The sequence below is a fragment of the Haemaphysalis longicornis genome, unplaced genomic scaffold, assembly GCF_048455015.1.
Source record: "Haemaphysalis longicornis isolate Haplotype H1 unplaced genomic scaffold, Haemaphysalis longicornis Haplotype H1 scaffold_7, whole genome shotgun sequence".
NCBI classification, from domain to species: domain Eukaryota; kingdom Metazoa; phylum Arthropoda; class Arachnida; order Ixodida; family Ixodidae; genus Haemaphysalis; species Haemaphysalis longicornis.
Window position 1 is genome coordinate 42,801,941 of NW_027526422.1, and position 16,482 is coordinate 42,818,422.

General features: G+C 50.5%; 1 protein-coding gene across 4 annotated transcripts in view; it reads right to left on the reverse strand.

Annotated features, from left to right (window-relative positions):
- Nucleotides 1–14,111: 14,111 nt before the first annotated feature.
- LOC144145373 (monocarboxylate transporter 14-like) overlaps nucleotides 14,112–16,482 on the reverse strand; it is a 41,928-nt gene continuing 39,557 nt past the window's right edge. For 2 of the 4 annotated variants that reach the window (XM_077676957.1, XM_077676956.1), the window contains one exon: nucleotides 14,174–14,694. In XM_077676957.1, the coding sequence (XP_077533083.1) occupies nucleotides 14,531–14,694 (164 nt within the window). In that variant the 3' untranslated portion in view covers nucleotides 14,174–14,530. Of the gene's footprint in view, nucleotides 14,695–16,482 lie in introns of all 4 variants that reach the window. The other 2 variants (XM_077676959.1, XM_077676958.1) reach the window with 2 other exon arrangements.

The window sequence follows — 16,482 nt, forward strand, 5'->3', positions numbered from 1 at the left end:
GGCTTAGGAGCGGCGTATTCCGGAAGTCATGATGATTCTGTAACGTGAACAGTTCATGGGGATTTGGCTTAATCGACGAGCATTTTAAACGAGTCTGCATTATTAGGCTGATTTTTCGATTTCCTCGTGGCTGCTAGACGTCCAGTTTCAGCCGTACTGACGAAGCGTCCACAGAAATATGTGATCGCTTCAACTGGAAGCTAGGACTGAGGCAGTTGAATGCGAGGGCTCTCCTGTATGTGGAAAGCGGCGCACCCGCAACTGAACTTCGGAAATAAGGACAATGATACTACGATGTAGACGTAAGAAAGGACACGCATATGCATGCGCAGTGCCTGAGCAGTGAAGTTCTTTCTACGCCCAGTCAGTGCTAGTGTGCTCAGCAGACAGGGTCACCAGCCCTGCCCGCAACTGGCGCCATCACACCAAACACCATCTCCACTGAAAGATAAAAAAATAAATTTTAGGTAATTCACGTGCCCTGCAGCCAGCTCGAAGAACACGAAGCCCTGACTCTCCGGGCGAAGACTGCAGCCACACCCCGCGGCCTACCGGAATTGGATGGCCACCCAGTGCTCCACTTTTTAACCCAATACCCTTGTCCTCTTTTCTTAATAAACGTTTTCAACAACAACAACAATTCACGTGCCGAAGCCACACATGGGCTATGAGGAGCGCCGTAGTGGAGGGTTCCGGGAAAATTTTGACCACCTTGGGATCATTAACACGCGCCAAAATCTCGACACACGCGCGTTTCTGTTTTCTTTTTCCATGACAAAAACAGCTGCCAGGGCCGGAAATAGTACCCACGTCATTCGAATCGCCAGCGCAATGCCTTACCCACTCAGCCACTGCGGCGTGTTTTACACCGGAATTGGCGCCGGCACCAACGCTGGGTCACCTAATTAAAACAGTAAGCAAAGAATTAACTCCAGTCTCAAAAATCAAGGAAGGCAGGATTTATGAGCAGGAACTACCTAAAGTAAAACCCAGTATACACTGTTTATGCAGTGTATAAGCACTGTATTCTGTGTTTTCAATCTTTACAAACCAGTATACAGTGTTTTAAACTACTGCTCGATACTTCAGCGCTTTCCTCTCCGCTGGAAGCTTTGGAAAACTGCGGATAACCCCACGCCGCCAAGTTATCAATCACCCTAAAAAGAGGCATGGACATTCTGCAAGAGAACATTCCCGTGAGTAATGTAGTCGTGGTACTAGAGTCAACCGGCTCAGCGGGTGTCACAATCGCCAAAAAAGATGAAATCACTAACCAATTAGCGGCATTATAAAACGCCTAAGCAAGAGAAGAGCAGGAAACAAAGAAAAAGAAAAGAAAAAAACTCATTCAGCCACTGATCATCAGCTCGATATGGCCCAGCGTACCGTACCTCAGACTTACGCGCACCGAAGAATTTAAACTAAACACCATCATCAGGACAGCATTAAGGACCGCCATAAAACTCGCAACTTCAACGTGTGTTCGAGCTGACAACCGGTGAATCACCAGGGGAAAACGAAGGACTCCCAGATGTTCGTCTAACAAAGGAAAGGTCATTAACTCGGTGGGGAAGACGAAATACGGAAATTCGGAGGCGAAGGATAGACTCGTGCACCGTCCGGCAGGAGTAGCGGAAGGTCCATCGGAGAGGCGTTCGTCCGGCACTGGACCTAAAGTAGGCTCTTGAGGATGATGATGAGGATGATGGATAGGTGCTTTTTTTAATGAGCGTTTATTTTGCCACAGGGCATATGCCACAGGGCATATATGGAGGTATGATTATGACGAAAGCTGATTAGATGAATATCAGAATGTTGGCTTCGCGGATGAAGTCTACGAGTGAAGGATGACTTCACCCATGTATCCATCCGGCGTACGAGGAAGCGTCGGCTACGCAGAGGCCCGTCGCCTCAAGATGCCGTAGTCTTGTCGGACGCAAGGCGAGACAGGACCTCAGCAAGTGGTGGGAGTCGGTGATCGCGTTGCTGCGGTGGCAAACTGGGCAACCAGGGTTTGTAAAAGAATCTCATAAGTGAGGCAATTGGCGGTCACAACGAGAGTTAAGGCCGCCCCCACCGGCATCATCCGAAGCGCAACCCCCTCGGCACGGGTAAGACCCGGGTGGAGGGTGGCAGCACACAGTGGAATGAGAGCACGTGTGCGGCGCCGAAGGTGTACTTTTTTCGTCACCAGGATAGTGGCACCATCCAGTTCTAACGGGGAAGTCGGAAATGGAACGCAGGCTGCTAGCCGGGCTGATACCTCTGCCTTGCAGTGGTCGGTGGGGAGGTCACGTGGAACTTATTCTATAAGAATCTTGTGAGCAATTCCTGCCTAAAGTTGGTGAATACTCTGAGCCAGCACAGGCCTACGACTAACTAACTGTAGTAAACGGACTTCTTCAAAAGCATCGGTGCGAACTATGATGCGCAACCTGGCTGCAAAATGATTCCGGTTACAGCAGGCAGATCTGCTTGCGGCAACTTGTAACCATTAGATAGGCTCGAGCCTCTCTAATGACTAGAAGTTATAACGCACAGAACAATGATGGAGGTTCCGGGACCTTAAATACGGACACCTTGCTGAGGGCTGGATGGCTAGTGTAATACATGGCAGTGGCAATCACAGTACCTTGAATACTGGCGTCGGTATATGCTATGATGGAGCCTGGTGGAAGGGGGCTACCCATTTCGGCAATGCGTGGTTTGAGGGCAAACGCCGAAAAGTAGGATTCTGGGTGACGAAGGTCAGCTGGCTTGTTGCCACTCAATTGCACTAACTTCCACGGGGGAAGTACTCGCTGCGGTAGGGCTGGTAGTGTATGAGAGACTGCATGAGCTCTTAATGCTCGAGAAGAATCACGCAGTGCAGCCTTCAATTTCGGAGCTTCGCGACGATGATGACCAAGTTCATCCAACATGTTCAGTTGGGCTTGTTCCTTGAAAGCAACTATACGGGTGATGCGTGGGAGCTCAGTGTAATTGCTCTCATAGCCTCTCTGTTAATAACTTCCAGTATATCCCGCTGTGTTGCCGTCAAATGCAGGAACTGGCCAGAGTACACCAAGCGCGTTTGTAAAACTGCTCTCACTATTTGTGGTGCCACGTATGAGCTTGGTCCACCAGCTTTGGAAGCAACACGGCCTACTCGTGATAGCGTTTTAGCAGCTTAGTGTTCAGCCTGAGCTAGCCAAGCTTTCGTCGTTCCTGACTGGAGTCATCAACCGCGGTTCTTTGATTTTTGGGCTCTCTTGCAGTGGTTCCCCAGCCAATTGAAGGTGGATAGGCCAAGTTGCAAGCTTTCGGCTACCCAAGCGGTAGGCAAATATTGCATATGTTGTTTTACTCGCTGAAACCTGGAGGCCTACGAAAGAGGCAAAGCTGGGCTGACATCCAAGGCTGATTGCACGGATTGCAGAGTTTCCAGGTCATGGTGAGTGCTCCACGTGGTGATGTGATCGGCGTAAATAATGATGAATAATTCTTTTATTGGGAAGGAGAGGACCGAAGGTCGCTGGTGGATGATAAATTTAACATTCGGCAGATCATGAAAGCGCCATGACAGTGGAATCAAGGCCATTTTAAACAAGGTGGGAGCCAATACTGACCCTTGGGGCATAACACGTACAATAACGAAGGACCCAACAGCTTCCCCGTGAAGGCGTATGGCAAATGGCCTGTCTTAAAGGAATGACTGGACAAACTGCCGTATTCGCATGGGAAGGTGGACCATTTCGAGTCCAGGATAGCAGTGTGACTGATGTCATACGCTTTTTGGATGTCCATTGCTAGGACAGTCCGAACACCATGAGTGCGTGATGACGACAATGTTAATGTTGCTAAAACGCTAAGCCCGTCCTGCGAGCCAAGTGATGGGCGAAAGCCGATTTACGCGGGATAGTAATACCCATGCTGTTCAAGCCACCACGACAAGCGAGTGGCTTGCATTTTCTCTACAAGCTTGCAAACGTCATCGTAAGTGATATTGGCCGAATGTTTTATAGCACCATCGCTGACTTGCCAGGTTTTGGTATGGGAACGACATGCGCTGCTTCCAGATGCGAGGGACGACTCCACTGAGCCATACCTCGTTGATTGAAAGGAGGAGCTGCCTAAATTCTTGAAGGTTTCGTAAGGAATAGCGTCTAGGCCAGGGGCAGTTTTCCGCTTAGCACAGTCTATTGCCGCAAGCAATTCTGCCATCGTAAAAGCCGTGCCAATACCTTTGATGTCAGAAGGCAATGGAGACTTGTCGGCATGTGCAGGGAGACATCTTGACCAAGGCAAGAGATTTCGGACAGGTACTGAAATTGTGTTAATACGTTTTTGAGGCGATAAGAAAAACCACTTTCCAGCACGAAGGGAGCAGCTGTGAAAACAAAAACCGGGAGGGGGGGCATTGTATGGAAGACAGGCACCCCCTGGTAAAGAAATGACTGCCCCCCAGGATGGACGTATCACCGGTGCAGCGACCCCACGTAAAACTCCCCTCTTCCGAAAATTTCGATCCACACGTACACAAGGACAAGCTAAAGTTTGAAAACCTTGAGAACGTGATTGAAAAATCATGAGAACACTTTAAACTTATTCCGGGATGTGAGAAAGTACGACGCAGCAGTTACCGTAGATAACTGTTCTGGCAATCTTTGTGAATGCGTGACCTTCGTACATACTGAAACAAAGAAGCGGAAGTAGGAGCCATCCTCTCGGTAACCCGATTAGCAGAAGTACCGAATACAGAAGCGAATGTGGATGTCCCCTGCCACTTTTCTTGGAATCTTAGCATACTCGTTCCTCCGCAGCAACAGCGGCTTTTGTGGGGCTTATCCCACGAACATTGCACATTCTGCTACCATAATACGGCCACAGACCATCAGGACAACGTAAGCAGATTGCAGTTACGCTACTTTTGGCAACACTCGCCAAGAGCTGGTGATAATACATAATTGGCCCACTAAAGCGAAGCTTTTTACCTCTACCTCCAAGGGTTCTGTCGCGACCGTTGGTGTCAACAGAAAGTTCCCGCGAACAAATAAAAGAAATTACTGGTTCCGCCAGGAGTCGAACCTGCAATGAACAGAGAAACGGAGCAAAAACCCGTTGTCTTGCCGATTGAGCTAAGAGCCTATGCAGACACGGGGAAGGCAGACGGTACACTCACCAAATACATCTGCGGGTTTAACCCCTGCGTTCTCGCCGAACGCCCCGTGATAGCGTCACGCGACCTCTCTCGCATCTGTGCACTCTGCCTACGGCACGTGTAGCGGCTGTGTACGCACCTTGACCATGCGCTTGGAGTTATAAAAATTAAAGGAAGCTCACACCGATGCCTGGCATCTCACTTCTCCGTCCCTGCCGCCACTCTCGTCGCCTCCGTCGGCGGCGACTACGGGGAGATCGTTTAAAGAAGTCGGCGGCGAGAAGTGAGATCGTCTAAAACCGGGTTTCAGATTCCTTTATTTTATCAAAAAAAGTGTTCCCACTCATGTGCTTCACGAATACAACTAAACCGACCACCGTTCATGAATCATGCATTCATTTCACCTGAGCAAAAATATCTCTTTTAACTGTAAAGGGGGTGGTTAAGTGCATTTCACTTGTCACTGGTTGCGCTCTTTGTACAGCCATGTGTGTGAATTCAAGCGACGTCACATGGGTAATCGTTGTGGGTGTCGTTTACAGCTTCGCTCTCCAACCACTTTCACCGGGCGGATTAGCGCGCATTTCCTTTTGCCACATCCAGATTTAAGGATTTACCGCTAGTCAGCAAAGCCGTTGTGCGTACTGCTCACTCCTGCTTCCTTGCAGCGGAGCTGTTGAAGCGTTCTTCCGTCCATGCGGGTGTGGTCAGGAGGCAAGGAGCCCGCGAGCGGGTGTCAGGAGTGCGCTCTTCAAGAAGAAAGTGGGGTTAGGAAGATTCCGGAAGTCGAACCGCCGACCTTGGCGCCGTCAAATAGACAACAGACTGGGTCACCCCAAAGGCCCGAGAGTCATGTGGTTACCAGCGATAGAGAATATGAACATGGGCAGTCAATTAAAAAGAAAAAATGCTCACCGTGGCCTGAATGGAACACGAGCCCCTCGTGTTATGTGAGCTTCGAGAGCATTCGAGGCACACTTTTTCGTTGGGTTCGCAGCGCAAGGGTTTGCTTTGGAAATTGCTGAGTTCAAGTGGGCTTTGGCTTCAGAGAAACCACAGCTGCAAGTACACGATAAATGCTAGCACTAAATGTTCTCTCTATCTCTCTCTCTCTCTCTCTCTCTCTCTCTCTCTCTCTCTCTCTCTCTCTCTCTCTCTCTCTCTCTCTCTCACTCACTCACTTGGACTTTGGCAGTTTCAATTTGGGACTTTAGGAAGGCAGATTATCGACTTTGATATAACGCAGTGTGCACGAAGAAAGCTTCATTTTTAGCCATTTTTCTGTTAAGAAATAGGCAGACTTAAGAAAAGCCAAGTTAAATCTAATGAAGACCACCAGTTTTGCTGTTTCCTCAGTCTTCGCATCTCAAACGCAAAGTAGGCCAGATTATTAAAATCCCAATCTGATTTTTGGGACGTTTTGCTGTGGGGTGTTTTCTTTACAGGCATGTATGCATGCATGCATGCATGCATGTATGTATGTATGTATGTATGTATGTATGTATGTATGTATGTATGTATGTATGTATGTATGTATGTATGTATGTATGTATGTATGTATGTGTACGTGTTTCGGGGCATTTAAAGAATGACGGAAATCAAACTTCCGCATCTCTATTGCTTCTTGCGGCAGGTATAGCCATGGTGTTCTGCCCATTTGCAGAAAATATGACACAGCCTTAGTTTTTTTATCTTACAACTGCTTCATGGGGTGCATGAAATGTGAGTTCTGGAGATGGTCACATCAGAGGAAACCAGTGTGTGGTTTCTCTCTGTGTGGTTTCGCACAGAAAGGAGTTGGTGGAGTGTGTCACGGGGGTAGTGTATGATATACCCCTCTCATGCGGGAGGTCCTACATTGGACAAACTAGCAGATGTTTGAGCGTGGGGTTGCATGAACACATGTCCGCGGTTAAGAATAGACCGTATTCAAACCTTGGTGAGAGTTTTCGCACGTGTCTACACTGGGGCGCTTCGATTTACAGTCTCGGACTCACCGCGGACTCCCCGAAAAGCAGTCCGGCATTCGATTTTCCCATGCATCCCTATGGCTTCGGGGAATCCTCAGACTACCCGCGGACTATCCGTGGTGAGTCCGAGACTGTAAATCGAAGAGCCCCACTGTTGCCCGAAGTTTACTGTAACACGTATGTTGCGCCCCCCGGCCCTAATCTTTGTTGGCCGCCAAGTTTGGTGGCCCCGCCCGGCTCGGGGGGCAACATTGTGCTGGGCTGGCCAGTAAACACCGACAAGTGCCATTGTCGGACACCTTCGGGTTCTGGGCTTAGAGATATCGGCCTCAGGGTCGGCAGCTCAGTATATACGATCTGCTCGACAGAAAGCCGGACAACTGCTCCACCTTGTTCGACGCATCTCGCAGAAGTCTGGCGGTGATTCATCATCATCATCTTTATTTCAACATCAACAACTACAAGAGTTCTCGATGCTGGGGGCACAATCAAAAAGCCGTGGCTCGGCTTGACTAGGAGAGTGCCCCATATACATGGCAAAACACACAACTAAGTAAAAAACACACAACTAAGTAAAAAGTAGCAAACGCACCAGTCACATAAATGCGTGTAAATTTTGCACAACTTACAAATTACACACAACTAAGTAAATTTCACACAACAGTACAAATAGGCATACTTTGTAGATACAAAGATGTACATCGGCACATTCACTTTTAATTTATACAAAAAATTAAATAAACAGTCAGCAACACTCAATCTGCGCGTAGGTTTGCGCAAACAAAGAAAAAAGACAAAAAAAGAAAAACGATTATGAACCTGGAATCATTTAAAAATGTTATTAAACTTTGTTACTGAACACCTGACGTGTTCAGTAATTGAGGAAGCTGGTAACGCAACATCTGGAAGCCGTAATTGGTGCGGCTGTGGGGGACATTCCAAATACCAGTATTACGCGTAGGGTAGTTTATCTTTTTTAAACTTAAATCGGCTATTGTGTTCAGGTACGTGTTTTTATTTTTCAGACATGTTCTGTACCGGCGGAGTAGTTGCAGCCTATAGAGGTCATTTACAGGCGTTATTGATAAGGACCTGAAAATTGGGGTTGTATGCGCGTCGTAAGGGGCATCTGCTACTATGCGGACTACCTTTTTTTGTAATAGCATCAGTTTTGATGTGTTGGAGTTGGTAGTGGTACCCCACACCAGGTGACCGTACAAAATGTTGGATAGAAATAAACAGTTGTAAATGATCATCTTAACTGATGGTGGTACGAAAAACCGAATCCTAGACAGCATGCCTGTTATCCTAGACAGTGTGCCTCTTACTTTATCAATATGTAAATCCCATAGCATGTTTTCATGAAATATTATGCCTAGGCTCTTTACCGATTGAACAACTTCAATGCTCTCTGCATCAAGCATAAGGGGGGTGGTGAGCACAAGGCTTTATTTTTGGGTCGGAAAAATACAGCCTTTGTTTTATTAATGTTAATTTTTAAGGAAGAGTTGTTGCTCCAGGAATATAATCGCGCAAGAGTTCTGTTGGCTTTTTTTGTTATATCTGGAATATTTGGGCCACAAAAAAGTAGGGTTAAATCGTCAGCATATATAACAAATTTGGCGTTTTCATCATTGCTGGACGATTGCCCGTCTCCTAGTGCGTTGTGTACTACAGCCAAGGTTCGTGTACCAGCCACAGTTCCAGCACATGACGCGAGGGGACTGGGACCGGCAGGAGGCTACTAACAGGGCCGCCATGCGCACTATTACTGGACTCCCCCACTTAACACCAATTTCACAGCTCCAAGCAGAAGCCCAACTAAACACGCTTGATGAACTCATTCATCAGCGTCGTTCGGCACGCCTGCTGAAACGTGGACTGGTTCCAGAGGCAGCAGCTCTCGCCGCGTACATGGGCCAGCCGCCGAATACGATGCCAGCCTTTTCCGCCGCAAGGCCTCCCTGGCTGTTCCATCAGGTTACGGACAACAAGCCTCTGACAAGGCTTCACGTCCGTACCTCGGCCCTTCATCAGACTCCAGATGCCGTCCTTCATGTCCCTGACTGCGCGCCTGAGACGGAACCGCTGGTTGTCCAGGCTTTTGTGGAGGCCGGGGCATACGACTGCTTCGTCACCGCGGCCTTGACGGGACCCTCATACCCTGCCCTAAATCAAAGCTGCGCGTACGAGTCACTCCGTGCATTCCCAAGCCTGCTAGCAGAACTTACTGCCATTAGGGATAGCCTGCAGGCGCTTGCATCGACTTTGACTACTGGGGACAAGCTGGAACGTTACACGGACTCAACGACAGCGATTCAGGATTTGCGTAGCGTTGCACGTTGTACAAGCCTGGCCGCACGCATTCACGAGATTATGGATACTTATGCATGCCATGTCCGCGTTTCATGAATTCGCAGGGACAAGCTTCCTGCCCACACTGTGGCAGATCGCGCCTGCTACCAAAGAGACCTCCCACGGTCACTACACTGCTAGAACAACTGTTGGTGAAAAAAGAGAACCTCCGCCGCGCCACGGGTGCTTTACTTCCACCGCGTGGAACTGACGTCCCCAGTGGGCTCACTCGCTGCGAGGAGGTCCTGCTGCGGAGGCTTCGAGTTGAGGTGGCCTTATCCCCAGCAGTTACTCACGCTTGGCCTACCCGATACCACGCCCCGTTTGCGGACACCTGCCCCTTCTGTGTGACTCCTGCGCCAGAAGCTGACGTTGAACACCTGTTGTGGAGTTGTGCAGGTCTTAGAAACGCCGAACCCGACACCTACGAGGCACAGGGCTCCATCCTGGGAAACCTCCCGATCTTTAGTGTTGGATATGGGAACCCCAGTACCGCTCTCTTCTTGGCTTTCTGCGTGCAACTGGTGCAATGTTGTACCTATAAACCTCCCTGTTATTCCGTAGGACAATCTATCGCATTAAAAAAAGCACAGCAGCTCGTGGTCAGTCAATATCACCACCAGCAGGCTACGGGTGGCCACTGGGTTGCAGGGCACCGCGATTCTGGGCACACTGCTCGGGCGTACCGAGCGCAGACGGCGAACGGGCAGAAGTAGCAGCCTGGGTCGAGCACATGTTCCACGCAATTCCACGGCCGAGGGAGCCGCCGCAAGGGTAGGCGGCGGGGACGTGCGGCAGCAGTTTCGGTCCCTCAACGGCCATGCTTCACGTCGTGGCCGAAGACCCGCAGATTTCTGACATGTGGCACACGGGCATTGTTCAGTCGTCTGTTCTACCGTATACGCTGACCGTGGTAGTCTGCGGGCAACCCATTTCCATGGAGCTGGACACAGAGGCCAGCGTGTCGGTCATGGCCGGGAAACTCAAGTGCACCCTCCCTGGCGTATCCGTCCAGGCTTCGGGCGTCATGCTGAGCAGCTACTCCGGACAGCTCGCCCAGGTTGGGGTCAGGCACAGGTCAGCGTTCGTCTCGGCGACAAGGAGGCAACCCTGCACCTGTATGCTTAACGAAGGGGTCGTCACCGGGACTGCTGGTTTGGAACTGTATCCAGGCATTGGGCGTGCGTTTGCCGGAGTACCAGGAAGCAGTAAATGTGGTGAAAGATCTCCCGAGTCTCTTGACCGAGTTGAAGGCCCTATTCCAGCTCGGGCTTTGCGCCTTCACCGTCACGGCGCCTGGCATCCATGTCTCGGAGGGAGTCCGGCCGCGGTTTTTTTAACCTCGCCCACTGCCATTCGCCCTGAAGGATGGGGTCACCCAAGAGCGGAAACAGTTGTAGCTAGAGAACATCCTGGTGCCCCTCAAGTCATCGGAGTGGGCCGCACAAATTGTGCCAGTTCTCAAGGAAGACGGCAGTGTCAGGATCGGCGGGGACTTCAAGATCACCATTAACCCCACCGCCACCGTGGAGAAGTACCCGGTGGCCCGGATTGAAGATCTCTGGTTGGCGTTGTCTGGGGGACAGAATTTCACCAAGCTCGACCTCAGAGGTGTTTACCAGCAGCTGGTGCATCCATGAGTCGTCCCGCAAGTATGTCATCATATCGACAACACTGCGTCTCTTCCAGTACATGAGCCTGCCATTTGGCATGGCCTCAGGAACTGCCATTTTCCAGAGAGAGATATAGGCAATCTGTTCAGGGGCATGAGGCACGTGGCGGTGTACTTGGACGACATCCTGGTGACCGCTACAGACGACGAGGACTACCTAACCTTCACAACGTCCTGGCACGATTTCAGGATTCCAGGCTGAAGCTCAAACTGGAAAAGTGTATTTTCGTGGCCCCCAGTATCCAGGCATTGGGCGTGCGTTTGCCGGAGTACCAGGAAGCAGTAAATGTGGTGAAAGATCTCCCGAGTCTCTTGACCGAGTTCAAGGCCCTATTCCAGCTCGGGCTTTGCGCCTTCACCGTCACGGCGCCTGGCATCCATGTCTCGGAGGGATTCACAGGCTGGCCTGGCCCCGGCGCCACGCAATGTTCATGCTGCGCTATAAGCGCCCATGCCCCAGAACAACAATGAACTGCAGGGTTACCGCGGCCTAATCAACTTCTACAAGAGTTTCCTGCTGTACCTCTCGTCTCATTTGCAGCCGCTCCATCTTCTGGTTTGAGATGGACAGCAGCGCGCCTGGAAGAAGGAACAGGGCGGGGCCTTGTTATAGAACCTGTCATCGTAATCATAGATGCATCGCCATACGGCGTGGAAGCCGTCCTTGCACACCGGGAGAAGAATGTCCAGGAATGCCTTGTGTCGTTTGGCGTCCCATCGACTTCAACGGTGGTAGAGCCAACTGGACAATGAAGGCCTGGCCCTCGTGTTCGAGATCGAGCGCTTTTACCAGTACCTGTGGGGCCAGAAGTTCGAGGTGGTTACGGACCGCAAGCCGCTGCTGCGACTGCTGTGGCCTGACAAGGTGGTTCCGGTGCAGGCATAACCTCGGGTGGTGCGCTGGGCCTTGATTCTCGCGGAGTACAACTACCAGCGGGTCTAACCTCCTATAAATGACCTTGCACCTGCTGTTGCCCTGAGCCGGCTGCCCTGCCGGAGGCACCTGCTGCTATTCCTGAACCTGCCGATGCGTTCATGATGGAGCACGCTTACCCGGTACTGTCCAGATCAGGGGTGTCGCAGGCGACCAGCCCGGACCCAGTCCTGTCACAGGTGGTCAAGGCAGTGTCCCGTAGGGAGGAGTTGGGGGATCGGACGTACAGCCAACAAAGCGGTTGACCTGAGTCTGCAGCAGGGCTGCCTGCTGTGGGGTTCCAGGGTGGTGATTCCACAGAGCCTGTGGTCCACGGTCCTGCAATTGGTGCACGCAGGTCATGCGGACGTGGAGAAGACCAATATGGTGGCCCGGTCCCTCGTTTGGTGGCCTGGCCTGGATTAGGACATCGCTCGCATGGTGCGGAGCTGCCCAGCCTGCCAGGAGAACCACCGAGCCTCACGTCATGTGGAGATCACCCCCTGTCCGTTCCCGGAGAGGCCCTGGTCCCCCCTGCACATGGATGTCGGGGGCCTCTTCAATGGCCACTACTTCTTGGTGGTGGTGGACACCTTCTCAAAGTGGGTGGAGGTACTTCCGCAATGGGAGCAACCATTGCGGCGCTGCGGAAAATCTTCGCAGCCCAGGGGTTGCCGGACGTCATCATGTCCGACAACGGTTCCGCTTTCGCCAGCGCGGAATACCTGGCCTGGCTGACGAAGACAGGGAATCCAGCGGATGATGGTTCCGCCAGACCAGCCTGTATCAAACGGTGCTGCCGAGCGAGTGGTGTCAATCGTGAAGGACAGCCTCAAAAAGAGCAAGACTGGAGATTTCCGGACGCTGGTTGCCCGGGTCCTGTTCCAGTGCCGGACGACACCCCACGATGTCACAGGCCGTGGCCCCTTGCGAGCTCCTGTTGGGCCGGAGGGTGAGGTCACCTTTGGATGTGTTCCACCCCAAATTCCGGTTCACAGTGCTCCTGAAGCACCTCAACCAGAAGCTGGCTGCTGACCGGAGTCTGGAGCTCAGGTCTTCGCCAGGAACTTCCGACCTGCTCCACCCTGGTCCACTGGGCATGTGGTCTCTCCAGCTAGTGCGTCATCACTGCTCGTCCGCAGGTCCGACGGGACCACGTGGCAGCGGCACGCGGACCGTGTGAGGCCTCGCCTGGCAACCCCAGCCGCCCCTGCCGGAAGTCAACTCGCAGGGGAGCGAACAGCTACATCGGCCGCTGCCAGCGAAGTGCCAGGGGCTGGTGCTACTCGTGCCACTGCGTTGTCATTCGCAAGTTCTGCGCCACCTGCAAGGCCGGCCACTGCAGACCCTTGGGACTGCGCGAGGCTGGCACATGCTGCGCCCAACGCTGGCACACCTACATCGACACCTGTGCTCAGGCGGAGAATGAGACTGCGGAGACCGCCGGACCGTTACCGCCGGGTAACAGGCGTAGTTTTTTTTTTGGACAAAGTTGAGGGGAAGTGGTACAAATATGTGGCGCCCCCGACCCAAATCTTTCCCCGCTATTGTGGGTGGCCTCGCCAAGCTCGATGGGCAACATTGTGCTGGGCTGGCCAATAAACACTGACGAGCACAACAGCTCGTGGTCAATCGCCGTCACCACCAGCAGGCTGCCGGTCGTCACTCGGCTGGACGGTACCGGGACCCTCCCTCGTTCACAAATGCGGGGTAAACGTGGCATTTACTGATACAACACACCTGTACCGTAAAAAAGACGAGCAGAAGCGGAAGATAGTGGAAGCTGTCCATATGCGTGTTCAGGGCGATGACTCCTGCGTGAACCAGCCGTCTGTGGCGCTCACTGAGAGTGAAGGAAGCTATCTTGCTGATTCGTCGTCTGGCATGCAATGATGATCAGGGGAGATGATGTTGAATGTTCATGTTGGTTTGTGGTTTTTTCACCTGTGGGTTGGTGGTTAATGTCGTGTTTTTCCACACTCCGTATAATATTTGGTTCGCTTTCAATAAAACCGTAGTTGATAGTCTGCGCTTGTGTTGTACGTTTTCTTCTTCTAGTGTGTGTGTTTCTGTGCAGTTTTTTACTATAAACCAGTGCCGCATTTTACCGCTGGTTTTCAAAGGAGACCGTTTTACATGGCCCATGCAGGCAGTCAGAATTTATTGCGCCCGAATAAGTTCTCCGGGCAGACATAATTGTCCTGCGTGCGTAGACACTGTACTTAATGCAGACGCCGCTGTACTTGGCAGACGACATGGGCAGATGCCACTGTTGTCGATGGAAAATATTGTTTCACGTCACAGTTATTGGTAGACAACACTGTAGGCGCCTTTTTATGTTCACTTGGGCAAACCCGAAGTCCCACTTGAGCGTTTGCGGGATTTTTTCCTCGCTTGTGGCAGTGTGGACTTGTAGTGCTGCACGGCAGATTCAATTTTGCCCCATGTACCCCACTGGCCATAATTATTTTGGATGGCGTTTACGTTGAACTTGATGTTGCTTTCTTCAGCTTATCTTGTACGGCATGTTCGTTTCGCTTCCTCAGAGCCAACCTAATTGCCCAAATGACGGCGAGCACACCGTTCATTACCGCCAGGATGTGAAGAAGGCCATTGTAGGATCCGTGATGATCCCGGAAGTAACCTGAAAAAAGTAACAGCAATGAGTTCACAAAAAAATTGCAGCTGTGGGTAAACCACAGCCCGCAGCTTCACAGCTTAAGAGAAGTTTTCATGATATACGTCTGCGGGGCTTATTAAAGGCCTTATAATAGAGCGCAAATAGCGCGAAATAGGCGTTCTAAGATATTGATATCGTTAAGTTTGGTTCTCACCCGCCGAATCTGGTAGCGCGTAAGGTTCACCGCGTTTCGAGCAATATTTTTTCTGTGCCTTTATTGATAGCGATCGAAACTGGCATGCCGGTTTTTGTGTGCTTCAAAGGTTAACCATACACATCATTACGTGTATTGCAAAGGGGTATACCCTTCACAGAGCGGGACAAATTCAATTCTAAATTGCATTGTAACTTTGTTAGTGGCTCTATTGCACTTTCCATTTCGGATGTTACACTGCGAGACATTCGGGATTAGTACACTTTAGTAGATATAAATCAAACTTACCACACATAACTTTGATAATGTAAATAAGATATTAAATATTGGACAACATTACTGCCAATTGGGTAAATTCAGTCCGAGGAAAATTATCGGCAAGAACAGTCTAAAGTAATGCACTTAATGCGACAGCAACTCACCCATTTATCGACTGTTCCAGGTCAGGCAAGCAATACTTATGTATTCACCTATGGAAAGCGCAACATGGCTTTGCGATGTTATAGACACACATTTTGTGTAACGCTTTGGGGGCTGCACTGGCATTATCTCATTGCTGCAAAGAGACCGATATGTGAACTTCTTAAAGGGATAAATCCCATCGTTCTTCTCAATGTCGTGTGTTGAATATCCGGTTAAATCAGCAGTAGGATTAGAGCCTTAATCCCAATACCAGGTTGAGGATGTTTCGTAACAAAGTAACAAAAGCCGCTGCCAGTCGCAGTATCTAACAAAAAGTTTGTTAATACTGCTAGAATTTTCCTCGGTTAGTGCAAAATGGCACTTATCAAGGCGCACATCACCATGCTACGTTTTGAATTATACTATTGACGACACCGGCCAAAAAATATTTGTAAAATGTCTTCTTAATTGATTTCACTATCCGACTCAAGATACAGGAGAGCGAGGGCAGTTTTAGCAGTTAAGTTTCTTTTACATGACACCCTTTAATTGTGCATGGACATAAAATGTTAAGGAATTCTTCTGATAGTAGTGAGGCATTATTCTTTCTTTATTTTCAGGCATCCATATTTCCGGCTAGCTTAGCACCGGCGGAATGATAGTTCGAATTGTCCTCCGGTGTAGTAATCTGTGTAGTCGAACACACTGGCGACGTGTACATATGCTCTTTTAAGTGTGCGGAAAAGAGTTTCGGATTCTTTCTTTATAAGAGGAAATCATTGGAATCGTATCGTCACTTTCGCTACAACATAGTTACAAAACTATCATTAGTACTCCGACACTTCTCGTGAAATTGCCTGGGGTAGTGGCCATAAGGCGAAATCACTCGTTTCGTAATCTTTCCGGGCTATTATCGGAAAGCAGGCACCATTTTTACTTTCCCAATGTACCTGAGGAACGCAACACCAGATATCATTTGTGATGTTACTCGAATTGCTGAAACTACGCCCTAGATATTTTAAGTGCAATGCACTTCTTAAGCGACCCTGAACCTGCGTCCACCGGCGATGTCCGCGCACGTGGAGATGGGCGCGCGCAGCCTGGCCGCTGACATAGCACATACCCACGTGGGGGATTGGCCAGGAATCTCCTCGTCTTCCTTGGCAACAGGGGGAGATGGGCGCGCCCTGCCTGGC